General features: G+C 36.9%; 1 protein-coding gene across 1 annotated transcript in view; it reads left to right on the top strand.

Annotated features, from left to right (window-relative positions):
• The window catches only part of clstn2b (calsyntenin 2b), a 270,776-nt gene that overhangs the window by 182,758 nt on the left and 66,653 nt on the right, over positions 1 to 21,365 (top strand). Inside the window, exons 7-8 of the mRNA XM_053507534.1 lie at positions 6,116 to 6,373; positions 19,133 to 19,254. Of these exons, the coding sequence (XP_053363509.1) occupies positions 6,116 to 6,373; positions 19,133 to 19,254 (380 nt within the window). The remainder of the gene's footprint in view (positions 1 to 6,115; positions 6,374 to 19,132; positions 19,255 to 21,365) is intronic.

The raw sequence follows: 21,365 nt of genomic DNA on the forward strand, positions 1-21,365 counted from the left end.
AGTGTGTTTCAGGGTCTTAATCATCAGACATCCTTACCTGGGTGATCAGCCCCTGACTTGGGTTCTAGAGGTCCACAGGTCCCCCCTCTGATACCACAATCCATTTGCTCCTAGGAGTTTCAACATCCTGGTCAATGATTGGCCAATGAAGCCTTAACACCCAACCTACAGCATTTTGGCAAACATCACACTGATGTCTGGATGAAGCAAGGTGGGCATAATGTTATCTGAAAACTTGAGCTGCCCTCTTAGATTGTTCTGAAGCTGCCAGTCTCCTGCAGTGTCAGGAAGCCCTACAGCACTGCTAGGTTAGTGTGGTCCCTTTCCCACCTCTGACAGAGGTGACAGAGTATATTGGAGTGTGCCAGTGTTTGCTCTTATGAATTGCTTTGCTGGTGGTACCCACCAGTGACCTCAAGACTTGATCTTGATGCCAGTAATAATGACCTTTTCTTCATGCCCTTGGTCAACAACTGAAGATGTGTTCAATGGTGCCCTTCCTACATTTTCAAATTCTAGTCCCTCTTAAATAACATGACCAAAAACACACAGACTGCCCTCTCTGATGATAAACATATGCAAACGATAATACACTTTCCATGCCAGTATGACTTTAAATGCCACATCCACGTTTTTGGAATTACCCAGTATACAGTATATAATGTGACATTTTTTTCTGTCATTTGTACCAACAATTTGACAGCCAATATTTCTAAATCTGGAAAAGTCAGCACTAGCAGGTGTTAATGAATGTGGTTAATTAGGACCTGGGTTCCCTGTTGTCTTCCCTGGGTTCTTTAGCTACCATGCCAGAACGAGCTCTCACCCTCCTTACTAAAAGTGTGCACATGATTCTGGTGCAAGGAAACGCATTTAGCTTCACAGCTGTTGGCAGGAAGCTCAGTCTGATTCCATGGAGAGCTTATGACTGTCAGTGTGATATCTCACACGTTCTCATGGACTAAAGACGTGTGTGAGTGTTTGTGCCCTGAAGTGGTAGTGGGTCACCATGCAGGATGAAAAGAAGTGTTACGAGAGGCCGAGATACCAGCATAAATGGCACCAAATCGGAGCAGAGAAATTATAAGCAGAGGGAAAGAGAGAGAGAGAGAGAGAGAGATGGATGGATTAGTTATTTTTTGAGTACACGACAGAAGTGCACTCATATTTTTAGACACACCTGCATTTTAACTCACTCCTTAAGCCCTGTGCATGAAGCACCAAACTAAACTAAATCCATTTTCACATTTCATTTTTGAATACTAAATTTTTTTTCTCCCCTGATTTGTTTATATAGGGAATAAAACACTTGGTTTTATACCTTGCTTTAATATGAAAATATCTAATAACTTGTTGTTGCAATGCGACCCAACATGAAGGCGAGTACCTGTTACTGCCCCAAAGTTGATTATATTTTAATAACAGCACATCCTTAAGTGTTTTCCTCAACTCCTCTTTTACTATACCCTCCTGAGACCCAGATGCTATTGTGTACATTGGAATTTCTTAGCACGGTTCCTTTTTATAAGCACCTGATAACTGTAACTTAATCATTGCCTTTAAACAGGAAGATGTATTGTAAAAGAATAACATCTAACTGTCCTCATATGAGCATTATATAAGGATATATAGAAAAGGTGGTTAAGGGAAAGTATTATCGCTGCTCCTGAGAAGCACGATGGAAACTGTTTGCCTTATCATCTGGATATTGTGACTAGATAGCAGATTGGCCGTGCTTTCTTGGTGATGGGTGGGTGGCATACTTGTACTGTCATATCAATCATAGCGACACCAGTCATTTTTTTAGACACTAGTCACATTTTCAATTCGAAAAGTTGACATTATGTGTCTCAGAGAAAGTTTTCACTCTCCATGGTTAAAAGCCATCACTTGATAGACGAATGCCATAACAGAGAGACATGTGGGAATTGGCTACAACTAAATTAGGGGGAAGAAATGGGGGAAAAGAAAAAGAAAATACGGATTTTTTGAGTCTCAAGACGTTAAAGTGATTTGTCAACAATGAACAATCCACTTATAATGTCCATGTTATGGAATGTGCATGAGGAATATTTTTTACAAATAAACTGGCCACTGCATTATGTGCTATAATTAAAGCTTAAGGTGATTGAAATCTTGAAAGTGCACATTATTGGCCAGGCAGTGCATTATCCAAAAGCTCACAATACCTCTTGTTTGCCAAAATGGAGATATCTCATTTTGCAGTCAAACTGTTGATATGAAGGTGAATAGTTTACAATGTACCCTGGTAGGGTTTTGGCAAACCTTTACAAAAAGTTTCAAACATCAAGTCCTTCAAGAGGTGTTGCATCCATTCGGTGTGTAGAGGAAGGCATCAGGTTGTCAAAACAATACCAGTAAGGAGGCGTACAAGTAAACATTCGTCCCAAGGGGTTTTGACGGTCCTAAGGTGAATATGAGTTTATTTCCTCTTTGTTTTCTTGCATTCCTGTTGCCATAGCAGGTGCCTAGGATATTGACAGTGATGTCACATATTTGGCAGCTGGAATTAAAGTGGCTTGCTACTGGGAAGGTAAAAAAATAAGTTTAATTGAGCATTGGTGTGCAACAAAACAAACAGCTTATCTTATTTTGGTCACTTGGATGTATATCTGGCCACATTGCTTACAGGAGATGCAATCAACAGCATGGTTTTTGACAATGAAAGAGAATTTTGGTCCTGTAATTTCAGTGTTCAAGTTAATACATTTATCAAAGAGCCACATCTGGATTGGTTGTATGCGACACTGCCAGGCTTTACTTTTGAGGGGCTGTTTAAATCATTCTGACTGTTTTTTTATATATATATATTTTTTTTTTTTTGTCAAAGCTCTTTAAAAAGAAAGACTATCTCAGGATCATCCAGTATGGTACTGTAGTAGCAGCATTTTTAAATTTGAGGGATGGTAAGGAAGCAGTAGTGGAATCCTGGTTGTTTGGTTAGGATGGACGGCGTATTAAAAAGTGCATCCTGTCTGTCCATGGGTGTCACGCGGGTAACGACCTTATTTACAACAGAAAGCCACTGTTGAGAAAATAATTGCACCTCTCCACATTCTTACGGAGAAAGTCCTTATTTTCACTGCAGACCCCTTTAAGCCTGAGTATTTGTTATAGATATGGAGTCTTTGGTGCCCTTTTACACCTAAGACTTTCTTTCTGCCACTAACACACTCCAACTTACACAGCTCAAAAACTGATAGTGAAATGTATTGTAAAGTGTCCATGCATTATCCAGAGCAGTGGAACTCAACTCTACACATGTCTCAAGGTTTCAGCTGTGCAGCTGAACACTGGCAGTATTTGCACATACTGTACTGTACATATTTGCATGGATGTCAGAAAATGTCCCTGTGACAGCATATTCTCAGTGACTGTACGTCCTTGTGGCAGGATTTGACAACTGCTGTATCTGGGTGTTTGCATTTCAGACATTATGTCTGTGTCATAATGCATTTGGGTTAACATGGTAGCGTGAAGACTTACACTCGAGACTTAAAAATCGATTCAATCCCTGGGGGGTGTGTTTATTTACAGACGTGGGTTAAGAGAAACGCCGGATGTGGTCGTGCAGCACAGCGTGGTTGAAATGAAGGCTGTGAAATTTTGAGCTGTGGTGTGTGTATACGGCGGCGTTTTTTGGCTGTAGGGCAGGTTTCTGCAGGGGAAAGTAAAAGAGACAGCAGCAGCTCATAAGCTCGGCTTTGTTGATGGCTCTGCTTTCTCCAGCTTTTCATTTCGCCCCAAACAAGCTGCCAGATGGGGCGAGTGAGAGTGATGATTGCCCTCCAGCTTCACGTGTTCGTGCCTCGGGTGCGCGTGGCACTGTTGTTATCAGGGTCCATGTTGCTGATGCTGAGGATGTGGTGCTGCTGGTGTGATAGCGTCTTCATCTGAGGCCTGGCTTCGTGATGTCAAGTAAAAGCCTGAAACACACCTCGAGTGAAGGCAGCTTACTTTATTTGAAGTATACACACAATGGGCCTTTATGACATCTTTCTAAGCAATGCTTATGTAATTTGTGATATAAATCTGGATGATTTATGAAAGACTTTGATCAATTTATGAAGTATTATGTAAGTTCTAGTATAGAAAAATAATCCCGAACAGGGTGGTGTGATGCCACCTGACTTAGCTCGGATTTAATAATACCACCACAAAGTTGTTTATTCTTCTATAGGTGGTTTGCTCTCCTCTCCCCCCTGTTGTATGAAGGTCAGAAAGTGATTATCAGAAACCCTTTAACAACGTATGTTAAATATAACATACATATACAGCTACATAAATATATTTAAACAGTGTAGCAACGATAATCAACCACAGAGAAAAAGTGTATTTTTTTCATTTTGTTCATGTTCATCATTTAAAACAACAGTTCTAAGCAACACTGCAAAAGATGAGTGAATGTAAATGAACTTTCAGCCAATCACAGCACAATGTGGGGAAAAGGGCAAGAACAAGCTATATGCCCCGCCAATCCGGTGCAGTGAATACCAGAGCAAGTTATTTACTTACAGTACATATAATGCATTGATAACAGGCATGACTTTCAATTCTGTTGTACATTTGCTCCTCTTAATAGCATAAGTATCACAACAACAACAACAAAAAAACATTCTGAAACAGAATACTTACTTTACTGACTGTTACAAGATCATTGACACTGGAGACTCCTTCCATCTTCAAATTTAAATTCAGATTTTATTTGTCACATACACAGTATGATACAGTATGAGGTGAAATGCTTATACGACCGCTTGTGACCCTAAAATTAAGATAAAAATAACAATGGAAAATTAAGATTAACAATAGGGAATAGATTATGGAATAGAATAGGAATAAAATATAGAAAAACTTAGCTATAGAAATATAAAATATAAAAAATATTTTTAAAAACTCAGCTGTACAATGTATAGACAATGGCTGTACAAGTATGGAAAATACGGAAACTGTTGTGGAAATTGACAGTTCAATTTACAGAATTTAATTATATGTTTAAGAATTTAATATAATTAAATTCCTTCTTATAGGAACCTTCACCATAATATGCATTAATCGTTTTTTGTTGAATAAATCATTTTGATCTGTTTATCATTAGGCTTTGGCTGTGCAAGAAACAAACACACACAATGGATGGTTGAACGTTCTCTGGTTTATACACAGAACTAAAGAGCTTTATAGATCTTAAGCCAATGCCCTGAGTAAACACAAAGTAAATACATGGTCCTGTCACTGACCCTCATGCAGGCATTTTGAGGGATATATGCGCCACTACGTCATCTGTAAACCATGCGAAGTCATGTCATATAAGGGATGAGGATAACTAAACTTGATTAAACAAAGAGGTAACACTACCTGCTACAGGCTTCTTTGGCGTTGCGATGCCTCTTGTCCCTATGACTGAGCTGTAACTATAGAAACAATAACAAACCCATTATTATAATTATAATATTCAATTTAAATCAGATTTAAATCGATCTTGCATTTTAAACATATAGTGAACACACATTAAATGGTTAGATATGTAATGACAATGCAACGAAAGAAGTCTTGAAGATTTATGAATGTGCTGTATGCAAAAGTAAATTAAAGTCTACTAAAAAATAAAGTAGTCTAGCCTCGGCGTGATAACTGGAGCTTCTTCTCGCAACCGTATTTCATGGAAAGACAAGATAATACCAACCACACTTCACAATATCACCTTATAAATTTGACATAAGCCTTACATAAATCTTACAGTATTATTTATGCATTATTCTGCTGTCACCACTGCACAGCAGTATATACTGTATATAAACTTTGGCCGGTATAAGCATCCTGCAGAAAATAGATACCTACTATAGTACCTAACTAACTATCCAATCAACTAAATTTATAATTAATTGTATGCAATGTTAATAATTTGAGAACAGATCCACAGATATATGAAGGTTTGTGGCTTAAAAGCAAGATCATAAATCCTTACTGATCATAAGCAAAAGATAAGTTTTTGTTTTTAACTCCAGAGATTATTACAGTAAATTGAACATGCTGCTCCTTCCGTCGTTGTTAATGATTCTTGTTTGTTGGTCCTGTTACTGTGGTGACATTTTAGGAGCTTCTTCAGGAAGCACTGACCTTCTCCCCGCCCCCAGTGCAGCATTTAATTGGACGATGTCACTGCTGACAGATGGTGGGCGCGACAGCGAGCTCATATTCCGATTCGACGGACGGCAAGCGGCAAAGATTCCTGACTGGGTGGCGCCGCAGAACCTGACGGATCAGTTCACCATAGCAACATGGATGAAGCACGGGCCAAGCCCTGGACTGAGAGGGGAGAAGGAGACACTGCTCTGTAACTCAGATAAAACAGGTGAGAGAGTAAGCAAGACTTGACACTTGACTTTAGACATTTTTCCCCTCCTTTGTTTTTCACTAAGCATCATTTATTCATTTATTCATCTTCGGTAACTGATTTATCCTGGCTAAGGTCACAGTGGATCCAACGCCTATTTTAGGGTTACTAGGCATAAGGCAAGAGCACACTCTGACTGGGATGCAACATTAATACACACCTATGGGATGTTTATCTTAGCTAGTGTTAGATTTAAAATATGATGAAGTAACTGCACTTATGCTGTGCTTCCATAAGCTTGTCGATTAGGAGATAAAGTGTTAAACATCCTCTGGTTTACACGTAGAAAAAAAAGGGATATAATTATGTAAATACATGGTCCTGTCACTGACCCCCATGCAGGCTATGTGAGGGGGGGCATAAGGGATACATGCACCACTATGTCATCAGTGAACCACGGAAAGTAATACCATATACAGTAAGGGATGAGGAAAACTCAAGAGGCTTTACAGATCATAAGTAGCAGATACATCTCTATATCATCATTCAAAGGAGATTATTGGATTTTTGGATGCTTTTACAATGTAGAAAGAATGTTATCAGTTATTACCATTATCAGTTGTGTTTTCTGTCTAAAGTTGCTCACGTGACTAGTTTTGAATATGGGTTTTGGCTGGTCCTCTCCTATCAGTGCTGCATACCAAACCAACTTTCACCCATGCTGGCAACCAACAGTGTATGTGCTGTTTTGATATATGTCATCACTTGTGAAATGGCTCTCATCCAGTCAAATTACTTGGTGAGAACTGTTATATAAGAATATTTTATTAAAAAAATATATTTTGCATTTATCCCAAATATTTCTACATAAGCCTGATGTAACATAAATTAATTTTGCATAATGTTGGCATATTCAAATATTTTGTCTTTATACAGTATTTCTTGATTCTTGTTTTTAGTGTCAGCCATATTGTTAGTTTTACTTGGCCCTGTATAACATTTTAGTCAAATGACCTAAATGAAATACCCTTTTAAGACACCCACATCAGTCCATGTCACCACTCTTTCTTTCCAAGGGTTCAATGTCCTAATGGGGGGGAAAAAGCCAGGAGAGTCCAGGACTTCACTTACTGGCTTAAAATTATGTGACTTGATTACACCTTTATAATGAACAACTGTAAAATAGCTTAAACTGTATAGGATGTCATATGCTATACATGATTTGTTACTTATTAGGTCAAGCAAGCATATGTCTAATAAAACATACAATAAAGCCACTTTGACATTGTCAGATACAAACAAGGATGACAACATGAAAAACAGGATACCAGTCTTGTTCACATATTTCAGCACAGCGGACAGCGCCACGCTCAGACAGGCACACAGTGACAGCAGATTGACAGCATGGTGCTGAACAGGGCAGGTGCACAGTCCAGGCAGTATCACATCTCTCTTATACAGAATAACATAAAGACCTCTTTAGACCTAAAATACTGTAGACACAGCTGGCTACAACCAGGTAAACAACAAAATAAAATAAAAAAAACGTTAAACAAAGTAGACACGGAACAGTCTACAAAAAATATTCAAATAAAAGTACATCTACAACACCACATGTAGTAACACAGACCGGGGCCGAACTGCAGTAACCCATAGAATTAAACAGATTAACATTCTGACTGTCATTTTCATATCCAAGATTAAAGTTAATAAAAAGTAAATATGTTTCTCTTGTCAACGTTAGATTGATTAACGTTACGTTTATCCATTCCATTATCTCAGCTGTTGTGTTGAGAGAAGATGAAAAGTAAGATGTAAGAGCAGTCATTAAACCTTTTTCACTCTCTCGCTTCTTGTGTTTTAATGCACCAGATTTGAACTTTCTCTCCATTTTTCCCATTAACAGTTATCTAGATTTAAAAAAAAAAAATGTGCGCGCGCGCACACACACATACACACACACACAGCAAACAAAATCAAAATGAGGCTTATACACCATAGTTTTATAAATCCCACATGAGACTGAGTAGTATTTTAAAGCTTTTTTTTTTCTTTTCCAAAATCCAAAAACAAAAATTTGTTTGTGCTTATGGTGTGTTCATGACAGTTAATGTTAATAATCACACGGGTGGGAGTGCTGTACTGCTGGATATACTGTAGCACAGCTGAGATGAAGGTGTGACCTAAAGGAGTGAGCAGTGCTATATCCAGCAACACAGCACAACCTCAAGTCTGATTTTGCTTTTGTACAACAGTTCCGCCAACACCATTTATTATCAATAGATTATAATTTGTTTGTCAGTCATTTTGCTCTGCCGATGCATATCCTTATGCACCTTGTGGGACTAACTAACCCCGCGATTTGTGGAGCTGACGACCAACATTCAGTGTAAATAACAGAAGGGTTAAAGTTTTTAATTCCTAATGTTACTTCGTAGCCAAAAGGTGAGGAGATAAACCATGAAGGTGGTGAACATTCCTGTAAATCTTGTAAGTTTTCACTTATAGTTTAACTTATTCTGTTTTAGAATATCAGCTGTGTTAACTTCCAGGATTCCAGGAATCCTCAATATCATTTAATGGTATAATTAAATCTGTCGTCACACACAGGTATTGGAATTATTGGCGATTTGGAATTCAGCCTTGTGTTAGGATCTAGTTAGATCTGTTGTCGTAAATAAAAGCACATTTTTGGAACAACTTAGAAGCAATAAGTGTTCATCCTAAAATGTTCTTAAAGATGTCATAACATTATCATGTGTTATCTTGCTGAAAGTGCTCCTGTGACAGGTTTTAAATGTGGTTTTCTGCAGGTAATTGCTCTCTCCTCTGTACAGACCCACTTGCACACATGCTGCTGGCCGAGAGTTAGTGTAATTAACAGTTGTAGAACACCTAGGACCTGGAATGATACCTATAGTTAAACGTCCCAGGGGTGTTACCATCTATTATCACTACTCATGGAATGTCTGTCGTTCAATCAGCTTGCTCGGTCAGAACTAACTGTTGTATAATGATCGTTTTTGTCCTAGATTATATTTTATTCAATTCAATTCAATTCAATTTTATTTATATAGCGCTTTTAACAATGGTCATTGTCCCAAAGCAGCTTCACAAGAAAAAAATGAAAGACTTTTTTTTTTTTTTTTTTTTTTAAGAAAGAAAAGAAAAGAAAATATTTGGAAGTGTGTATGTGTGAGAAAAATGTGTCTAGATAATAATTAAATGAATGAATGATGAATGAAATGTCTCTGATGAGCAAGCCAAGGGTGACGGCGACAGTGGCAAGGAAAAACTCCCTGAGATGGCAATAGGAAGAAACCTTGAGAGGAACCAGACTCAACAGGGAACCCATCCTCATCTGGGTGATAACAGATAGAAATAACATCAAGTGTGTTGTGCAGGTGAAAGTTCAATATATCAGAAGTTGTGTAGATTCAGTTCAGCAGTAGGTGCAGAGGGCAGATGGGGTCAGATCACTGGAAGCACAGGAGCAGGATGTGTAGCTCCAGCCATCATAAAGCAGAATCTAGCTGGAGCAGGTCCTTCTAAAGATGCTTTAGAAACCTCGCAGGGTTGGCCTTTGTCTACTGAAGCTGGCACAATCTCCAGATGTCTCAGGATGGGTAGAAAAATACAGAAAAGATGGAGAGAATTAGCGTAGTTGCCATTCAGGATAAGTGTAATGGAGTATGAGGTTATGGGTTGAGTTACGCGTATGCCATATTAAAGAGATGCGTCTTGAGCCTACTTTTGAATTGGGAAACCGTGTCTGCTCCCCGAACAGTGTCTGGAAGGCTATTCCAAAGCTTTGGAGCCAAATATGAAAATGCCCTGCCCCCTTTTGTAGATTTTAAAATTCTGGGAATTACCAGAAGTCCGGAGTTTTGTGATCTTAAGGAGCGTGGTGGATTATAGCATATCAAAAGACTGGTTAAGTATGAGGGAGCTAAACCATTTAAAGCCTTGTATGTAAGTAGTACTATTTTGTAATTAATTCTAAATTGAACAGGTAGCCAGTGCAGGGATGATAATATAGGTGTTATATGATCATATTTTCTGGATCTAGTGAGAACCCTGGCGGCTGCATTTTGGACTAACTGTAGCTTGTTTATTGAGGATGCAGGACAACCACCTAGTAATGCATTACAATAGTCCAGTCTGGAGGTCATGAATGCATGAACTAGCTTTTCTGCATCAGATACGGATAGGATACTCCTAAGTTTGGCAATATTTCTAAGATGGAAAAAGGCTGTTTTTGTGATATTGGAAATATGATTTTCAAAAGACAAGTTGCTGTCTAATATCACGCCCAGGTCTTTTACTGTTGAGCTAGTAGTAACAGTACATCCTTCTAAACGCAGGCTGAATTGTGAAAGCTGTTGTGTGCTGGTTTTTGGGCCGATGAGCAATATCTCTGTCTTATCTGAATTTAGTAAAAGAAAGTTATTGGTCATCCAATCTTTTATGTCCTGGACACACTCTGTTAATCTAGACAACTTGGGTATTTCATCTGGTTTTGTTGAGATGTATAATTGGGTATCATCAGCATAACAATGGAAACTAATCCCATGCCTTCTAATGATGTTTCCCAGGGGAAGCATGTAAATTGAGAACAGGAGAGGTCCTAAAACTGACCCTTGTGGGACACCATATTTCACTGGCATTACATCAGACGGTACTCCATTTAGATCTACAAAATGGTATCGATCAGACAGGTATGATCTAAACCATTTTAATGCCTGCCCCTGAATACCTATATGATTTTGTAGGCGGTCTATGAGAATATTATGATCTATGGTGTCGAATGCAGCACTTAGATCAAGTAAGACTAATATTGAGATGCAGCCTTGGTCTGAAGCTAAAAACAAGTCGTTTGCAATCTTAACTAGTGCAGTTTCTGTACTATGATGTGGCTTGAAACCTGACTGAAATTCTTCTAGGATGTTGTTTTCCTGCAAGAATGTGCATATTAAACACCATTTTACACCATGATAACTGCCCCTGACCACAGCTGATTTTTACGTTCTGTTCTGAATTCTTAATGCGATTTGGTGATGCAATTGCAAGCCAGTGAGCGTGGTGACGAAAGCCATCTGCATAAGTGCTATGGCACAACAGTGGGACAATCTCAGTCGGGGACCCTAAGGCAGCTGCTCCTACCCTATTGTCACTCTGTTTATGACCTTGATGTTAACGTGGTATTTGGCTTTCTTTAATTGCATTTAAAATCTCACGTTTTTTTAAACTAGTAGTTGACCGTAGTCTCTTGCTAAACGCTTGCCGGCTGGTGCTGAAGCTTTTTCAAATTGTGAAGTCTGAACTGCTATGGCTTCTATTTCTTCTAAGAACAGATAAAAGCCTTGCACAGATTGAAAAACCTGCTTTAGTGAATTTTGAGAAATCTATTATCTGCCTTTTCTCAGATGATGTTCTTTTCTAACTCCTGGGCAGTTTGTGAACGACTTTTGTGAACTCAACTTCTCAACCAGGAGAAAGGTGTTATATTCGTTAAAAGCCAATTATTGATGTATGCTAATTAATTCTCTATAAACCATGAGGATATTCCACGTTCGCTGTGTGCAAATGTAAAAATGCTTGGGTTCGTTTAGCTCCAGCATCTGTATTGTCATTAAAACCAGAGACCTAAGCAGCCCTGTGTGTTCAACAAGGCACCACACATACATCCACTTCTGTTGCTATTGATAGAGGAGCCCATGAATCGCCTGTAGGCAGAAAATAACCATGCTGCTCCTGATGTTAATCATCCGTTGTCCCCATTCATGGTTAGGAAGATAAAGTGCTGCTTTCTTTCAAAAGGACTTTATCCACAATGTGTACAATGCAGGGTGGAATTGTGTAAACTAAATGGCTCCCTGGTGAAAATGTCATGTAAGGTTTTACGCAGATAATTATAGTCTATAGAGACAGAGGCTTTTCCCTTATCTTAACCTCTATGTGTTTTGTCAATAATATTCAAGAAAAAGTTTCATTGTAGGCTATATACAGTACTGTGCAAAAGTCTTAGGCACCATATTATATGCTGTACCAATTTTATTATATATGTTCATCTTGTCTGCATAATTATGTACAAAATCATTCATTATTTCCATATATAACTTAAAAATAAATAAATAAATAAATAACATTGCAGGAGAATATATGCATGAATGTAAAGAAAAAAAATATATAGTACAAGACAGACCAGTTTTCGGATGGAAACAAAAAACCTAATGTATTCTCTTGGGATTTGCATAAAAATAGAAAGGAGCGAGTGTGACAAAGTTACCAGAAGAACTCATATTCTCCAGCAAGCTCAGTAAAACCTAACAGCTGTTTTATACTTATAGTACTGTGCAAAAGTCTTGGACACATACAAAAATATGGCATAAGCAAAAGATGCTTTTGAAAACATTTCTGTATAATAACTTCTTTAAAGAGCAATAAAAAGTAATAAAATAAACAGTCAATATTTGGAGTGAAAACTCATTGTTTAAAATTAGGAGTTTTAGACACAGATTTGTGCATTATAAGAAAACAGCTGTTAGGTTTTACTGAGCTTGCTGGAGAATATGAGTTCTTCTGGTAACTTTGTCACCAAAAAATTGATATATTTTTCTGTAATGTTATTTATTTATCAATTTTTAAGTTATATATGAAAATACTGTATGATTTTGTACATAATTATGTAGACAGGATGAATATATATTAAACAAAATTGGTACAGCATATAATATGGTGCCTAAGACTTTTGCACAGTACTGTATATATATTTTTCCTCGATGCAATATGATTGGTATGCATGAACAAAATCAAGCACCATGCTTTTAGTTTTTTAAAAAAGTTACCTTTCAAGCTTGCACAGCAGGAAGACTTCCTTTTGGAAGAACTCTCTTTCTCTGTTGAACAACTTTTGAAGCACCTTAAAAAATGTCCATGATTTGTCATGATGACTCATGAAATTGCGCTGGTAGTATCAATACCAGGCTCACATTCTGCTTTTATTAGTTGAACTGCTTCAGTCAGCTCTTGAAAAGAGAGCTCTCTGTCCATGTTTTCATGTTGCAGTTCATCTAATCAGAGGATTTGCTGCTATCATTCCAATGTACATTGATGTTCTGAGCTTCGAGCTCCAAAGAACTCTAAGAAAAAAAAGAACCTGTAAACATTTCATTTGACTTCATGTTTTTGACCCATTTGAAGAGCTCAAATGATGGATTTCATTTTTTTTTTATGCTTCCTTTGAGGTTGAAAAAAGGAAGCGACAAGTCCATATGGTGAATAAAAAGAAAGCGGGTTCTTACAAGTGCTTCCTTTGTTCTGCTTTGCGTTGAATTTCCTTGGACTTGCTTTTTCTTCTTTAACTTTTCTGAAAAGGCAGAGTCATACTGCTGCAATGCATTTGATCATATGTAACAATATCCTGTTCCAGTCTCTATGTGAATGGCAGCCTAAGAAAAGAATGGCGTTTAAAATGTGACATTTGTTTCTTCTGTATATACCACATCTTGCAAATATAACCTGGGTAACAACCCGGAACTTAATTGGGCTTAACTAGTAATTGTCTATATAGTACAACACAGTCCATAATAAAATAAAGTGTGGAAAAATTTATATCATAGTTGTCAATACTTTTAATAATAGTTTTTGAAATGATTTGCTAAATTAGTTCTCGTGCAACAATTTGGCAACAGAATAATAGTTCAATACTGAACGATAATGTTGACTTTTATGCAGTAATACATCTGTTCCTAGAAGCCCCATATTGTGTGCATATATACAGTACGACACGACTGTTCATGACCTTAAAAAGAAAGATGGGATGGAATAAGAAGGTAAGAAGTGACAAATTGCACTAGAAAAGATAAAATCTACAAATATGCAATATACAGTTACAATAAAATAAAACATAAAATAGAGATACAGATAGAGTAGTCCCTGACTTATGAACAAATTCTCTTCCGGGAGCATGTTTGTAAGTTCAATTTGTTCTTAAGTCCGACAAGGTGAGTCTCATACGCCTTTGACAGGACTATGTGTACAATGTAAAGCATGACACTCCACTCGACTAAATCTGGCCCCTTTTCCCACACTGCCATCATGTGACCAAAAAAAAACATAATCACGCCTAAAGAAATTCATCTCACATGTCAAATGTAACAGTGTTGTCTCTGCGCCTTCAAATTGTGAGGGAAATCCTGGACGCCATTTTGTGTCAGAGCCATTTTTTACTGTAATGGACTGTGAAATCTGTTTTGTTGAGGATTTTCCAAAATTATATTCATTTACGATCAGGACAGCTTAACACAACAGCTATTTTCTATCATAGTGCTTCCAGACGGATTAATTGAAACCTGTGAGGCCAACTAATTTCTTCCTCAGCCCCACATGCATACACATACAATATACTGGACTTAAGACATTTTATAGATTTACTTACACACTGGAAATATTGTATATATTTGTAAATATTGGTATCTGGTGAACTGCAGTGTCTATTTTTTTTTTTACTATACACGTGAGCTATTTTCCACGATTGAACCATAAGTAGAGCCTCAGTCTGCAGTCAATGTTCATAAATCGGGGACTACCTGTACAGTATATGAAATGTTAACGCAAAAGTATAAAGTGTATAAAATATATGGAATGTACAAAGGAAAAGATACGGCATGTTGGTATGAGAGCAAACATGTTGAAATGTCTATGCAGGGTAGTATACATGAGACATGTTTCATAGTTGTCACGGTTACTTGTAATAGTTTTGCATTGTTCTTCCAATATGGGCTCCTTGGCTATATTTGTGACAGGATTATTTGTGAGAGTAATGAAACTGTGATCTGATATGCTACAGGGAACAATACTAGCAGCTGCGATTCTGTTATTGGTTGTTCTTCTGATATATAACCTGTCTAGCACTGCAGCACTGTTTCTTCCATGTCGCACTTGTCCAAGTGTTCTGTATTAGCATTTATCTTCAATCTTGGAAAAAATAAAAGTGTTGTTATTTATTAACTGCCAATTTTTTTCCATGTTATTTTCTTTTTTTAGTGTGTGTGTGTGTTCTGCTTTTCAGGCTTGGATCATGAAATATATGATCTTTACATTGCATAGGTACAGTAACACAGTGTGGCAAGACTCAGGACATGGTCTACTGTACTTTGTTCTGTTCATCATTGTGTTTCTTGAAAAAAACTATTGAGCTTCTTTAAGTGTGGTTTACTTGGACAGCATTTGATTTTTATATCTATAGTGCTTTTAATAGTAGTCCTTGTCACAAAGCAGCTTTAGAACGTTTAGAAAACATAAAAATAAATGTAATAAGTTTAAATTTTAATGATCAGTTTGTCCCTGATGAGCAAGCGACAAAGACGACAATGGTGAGGAACAATTCCCTGGGATGACAATAGGAAGAAACCTTGAACGTTTGATGCATGCATTGCTTGATTAGATGTATCCCTCCTTATGTTAAGATTTAAAAAATCTTACAATACCATCCTCTGAAATCACTCCAAGAAGCAAGTAAAGATAAGGCCACTACCCATTTGTGTCTTTTTTATTTTATTTTCATCCACATTAGATTTCTGTTGTACTAAAAAAAAGCACTTTAGTTTAGAAATATACAGTACTGTGCAAAAGTATTGGGCCCCTATTCACTTAAACAGTCATGTCATCGAAGTTTGCTTTCGAAAAACCAGACTTTGTTGGACTTTTCAACTTGAGGAATAGTTTAAGATGTTTTTTTTTATTTAATTAAATTTTTGTCTCTACTGTAATTTTCTCTCCAGTTCCTGTACATGACCAGTTTTAGAGGAGATGTTTGTTTAGTATGAATCATTTCAAGCATTAAAACCGACCAACTTGAGGCATGAACCAGTGAGAAACAGGTGCAGATGATAACAGATAATCAGCAATTAGTATACAGTACTAGTGATGCTGAATGCTGAGGAGTTGGAACAGACGAGAGGGGAAATGAGGCTGCTGCTGCTGAGGTTGTTACATAAACAAGAGTAAAACATTTTCTCCCATTTCTTTTATTCCAGGGACTATCTGACCATTTTGATTCATTCACATTCCATACAAACTTAAATTATTCTTTTGATTGTGTAAAGCGGCCTTGCGACAATGACAATTGTTAAAAGTGCTATATAAATAAAATTGAATTGAATTGAATTAAATTGAATTATTTAATCTACATAACTTAATGTATTTTTTTTATAAATAAATGAGGTGTGGGGCAAGACTTTTGCATAGTGTGTTATGCATTTATGACTATATTATGACTGAAATCAGAAATCTAACGCTGTTAGTGCAATGTTGGAACAGGCTTACTTTACCTGTATGTGCTTGTGTTGGTTTTTATGCAAGACTGTATGCAGGTAACAAAATTTGCGACACCGAACGCAGACATATTTGCCTTCACGTTAGGGATTTTACTTCAGACTATAGGCCTGTACGTGTGCACATGATGACAAAAGGTAACATATGAAAACTCTGAACAGCTGTCATCATCATTTCCCTCATTATCGCTTAAAACATCTTGCACACTGTTATCATTTTTTTTCTTTCACTTTGCAGATTAAACTTTCCGTAGCTTGCGTAATCATGCTCATTATTACATTGTCGCATGACTTGTGAGAGTTACTCCCCTCCTGTGGAGCCTTGGGCTCTTTACCAGTCTCATTACAGTTTCCTTCTTCAACATCACTGGTGTTAACTCCAGCTTCTTATTACAGTCATAGGTGTCTCTCTCTCTCTCTCTCTCTCTCACACACACACACACACACACACACACACACACACACACACTCGTGCTTAGATTGACTCTTTAATTTATTCAGTTTGTAACATCTGGACACTATTTCACACTTTATCAACAATTTAGCCAGCTTTGAATTGCGTCTGCTTTTAAACTGGACATGTTCAGAGATATGAACACCTATCACCTGAATGAAAATACATGCTTCAGCGCAGAGATTTTATAGCCTGGAGGATATCACTGGCATATTTCCTGAATCTAGAAAGCACTTTCCTGACGGTTTCATTAGGCATAAAAGGTGGACTGTTTGAATCAGTGCCCACAAGGGTGTTATCAGTACAAAAGTGTTCTCTCCCCAAATCCCACTCCCAACTAGCTCCTTTATTGCTTTTTCTTTTCTTAGGAACACAATGATTTTATTCATGCTGGATGCTGAATGTTTTTTGTTTTGTTTTGGGGTTTTTTTTTCTTCAGTTTTTAATGGTATACAATATTCCCAATAGCCATAAACACAACTTTGAGGTATTCATTTACATTCCTTTTTTAATTGAAAAAGCAGACGGTTTCCCCCCAGGGAGGGTTGCCAGGTTTTACGCAAATTTTAGTTTCCTACTGTGAAAACTACTCTTGATAAAGCATGCTCAAAATAATGACACGATAAAGAGATAGGAAAAAGGATATGGAAAAAAATGGTTAAAAAAAAAAAACAGAAAGATGAAGACAAAGGAAAGGGAAGAAAAAAGAAGATGAGATAGACACAGAAAGTAAGGAATAATAATAGGAATCAAGCAAGGGTAAAGGAAAGATGAATGAAAAGGACCAGGAAGGTAAAGATGTAGAAAATAATGAAACAGAAAATGGAAAAGAATCATAAATTAAAGGAAGTAAAGAAAGAAATGGAATAGGAAAGACACAGGAAAGGAAAGCTAAAGGGAATAAAGAGAAAGATTAAATAATAGGAAAGAAAGTATAAATTAAAGATAAAGAAAAATAATCAGCAAGGAAAGTCAATCATAGGGTCATCAAACTCTTGTTGAAATAAAATTACTTAAAAAGGAAAGGAAAAGAATTAAAAAGAAATGGAAGTGAAATGAAAAGAAAATTAAGTGAAATTAAATTAAGTGAAATTAAAAGAATACAAAGGGATAAGAAGAATTAACAAAAAAGAAACATTGTAAAATGATCAGAAAGAAATTAAACTAAAAAAAAAATGAGTAAAGGAATGATCAAATAAATTAAGCAGAAAGGGAATGATGTGAAAGGAAAATGCAACGTTTTTTAAAACAACTCTAAAACAAAGGAGAGAAAAAAAAGAAAAAAATGGAAAGGAATTAAAAGCCAAGGAAATGAAAGTGAATATATTGTAAATACTTAGAAAACTTAGAAAGGAACTGTAGAAGCTAAAGGAAATGAAGGTCTTTATGAAACTTTCTTTTATAATAATTATTTCGTTTGCATAACTGCATGCTTATTTTTGTCTTTACAGACGGAAAGATTAATATTTTATTTTATTTATATTTTAATTATGTGTGTATGTGTGTGTGTTTTTATTTATGTATTTATTTTTTGTAAATCATCGATGGCACCTTAAGTAAGTAAGTTTTGCCTCTGTGAAGACTAAGTTACTTTGAATAAAACTGAACCCATCGATTTATTATTACACATTCCACTATTCTAGAAATAATCTGAACCTTACCCAAAAATCAATGACAGTTGAAACTAACCGTAAAAAGAAATCAGAATCTTAATAACTACAGTGAAGTGTATAGTGAGCAGTAAATTGAGATGAGAAATTGATCAATCTAATAGCAGTGTTTAGGAGAAGAACGTTTAAGTAAGGTGAAAGGGAAGAAAGAGGAGGAGGGGAAGAATAAGCTAGAGGATGAATACCTCAGCAGTTTCCTCTGGCCCGGTTCACTTTATCACTTACTTCTACTGAGTTCAAGTTACTGACCTTGCATGATAATTAATTTTCTTTCTCTCCTCTCTCTCTCTCTCTCTCTCTCTCTCTCTCCCCACAGAGATGAACAGACATCATTACTCTCTGTATGTGCACAACTGCAGACTGGTGTTCCTTTTGAGGAGGGATTACACCCAGAGCTCTTCATTCAGACCGGCCGAGTTTCACTGGAAACTGGAACAGGTGAGAGTGAGTGATGGATCGAAAGAGGAGAGGGAGATAAAGGAGAAAGTGTTCTTTGTTTTTTTTTTAAACTTGTGTATGTGTGTCTACACAAGGGCTTTGTAAAATGATGTCATGAAGAAAATAAAAGATGAGAGGAAAGATGGAAGGGACCTAGGATTGAGGGACAACACAGGGCAGAGGTCATTGGTGGACAGCTGAATCCTATCAGACAGAGTGACATGACGGGTCATTCAATGTGAGAGCTGGACTTTTTATTGGGGGAAGGACAAAAGGACACAATCTAACGAGAAACATGTTAGCAATGTCACTGTGTGTGTCTAAAATTTATTTTGAATTAGCCTTGGGATCAATATAGTTTCTATCTATACAGTATCCATCTATCCATCCATCCATCCATCCATTAGATGATGTTATAGACAGTGAATCACAGCAGTCACAATACCCTGATTCTGATTAATTAATCAGCGAAAAATGCTTGATAATATGATCACAGAACCACTAAAGTTTGCCAGTTATATACCTTTATTTCACTATATAATTCCCTGCTACACTAATGCACTTATCCCAGTGTTCACCTAGTGTTCAGATACCATTAAGGTAGAAAGGTTTTTCAGTATCCTGGAGCCATGATCAGAGTGCCTGCTTTACATGTGAAACACCGGCCTCCCAGGAACTCCTTAAATGGCCCAAACATGTGGAAATGACTTATTTAAAAATTCTAAGTCCCAGTTTGACTTGGACAAATAGTTAGTCATAAGCTTGCGTATGCAGTCATGTTGGATCAAAAACAGAATTTCTGTCAGGATGATTTTACAGTTAAATTAAGATACGTTATTTTTTGATCATATTCCTTTTTATGTGACCTTATAAAAGTTTAGAACAAATGGCTTTTCTAAGTAAAATAAAAAAGAAATCTGGTCTACTCCATGACTGCTTCAGTTTTAGATATGACTTTAGAAAATGAATATTTGGAGCATTAAACAAATACAAATGCAGCTAGTCATAATGTCATGAATTAAAAAACTAATTAAAACTCATTACATTTAATTAGGATGTTTGTAATGTTTATAATTTGCAATTAAATGCAGGTATTTATGCACATCCCTGTCGATAAATCTGGCTATGACATATAAGGATTACTAAAAATATAAAATCAAAATATCACAAATATAAAATCAACTTTTATTTGTTTATTTTATTTATTTTCCTCTTTAAAGTCTTTTTAACCTGCCCTTTTTTTCTTATGTGTTATGATTAGGAAAGCTCCAGGTCTAAAAGTTTCATTAAGCTCTCAATCTTTCACTCGCCTCCCTAATCTTTAAAGCTAAATGACCTCTTTAGTATTGCCAACTCTTTCCCCCTCATCTCTCTTTCTCCCTCACCATCTCACTCTCCTTCCTTCGTCAACCCGCACTAATCAATTTCCACAAAACCACCTTAGCGCATACACACACGCAGATGAAAGAGACAAGGATGTGTTCAAATGTCAGCGCCTGATCATGGGAGGAGGAAAACGATGGCAATTACTGCTGTAAATTAGCCTCTGTAATTCCGCACTGTTGATGTATATTCCTTTCAGCCAGACCAATGTTAATGTAACACACGCGCCGGCATTTTAAATTGGCTACGTGAGCACTTAGTCAAGGAGAAGCGAAAGTGGAAGAGCAAAGGTAGTGAGAGAGGTGTGTGTGTGTGTGTGTGTGTGTGTGTGTGTGGTCTAGAGACTCTACATGCACCATATGCTTGTGCATAAGAACATGCAATAGGTGCAGAGCAAAACTGCAAACAATGCATACTGGGGAGAATTATATCGATATCCATTAATCATACAGATATAAAAAGGGCAATCAAATTATGGAAGCAGCTTAAAAAATATCACCTAAGCTTATATCATTAAAAAGCTCTGCACTTGCAATAGCTGAGTAAGGAAAAAAAAGTAGTAAGTCATTATTTAAGCTCCGCAACACTCGCTACATCTCACAATCACGCAGTGGTTAGGTAAAAGGTAGAATATCACACATTCGCAGATGTAACGGGTTTCAAGATTCCAAAAATAGAACTTACAGGAGGTTGCTTTTTGAAAGGTTTTAACCCATCTCTCCACCAAA

Source organism: Clarias gariepinus, chromosome 11 (genome assembly GCF_024256425.1).
Source record: "Clarias gariepinus isolate MV-2021 ecotype Netherlands chromosome 11, CGAR_prim_01v2, whole genome shotgun sequence".
Lineage (NCBI taxonomy): Eukaryota > Metazoa > Chordata > Actinopteri > Siluriformes > Clariidae > Clarias > Clarias gariepinus.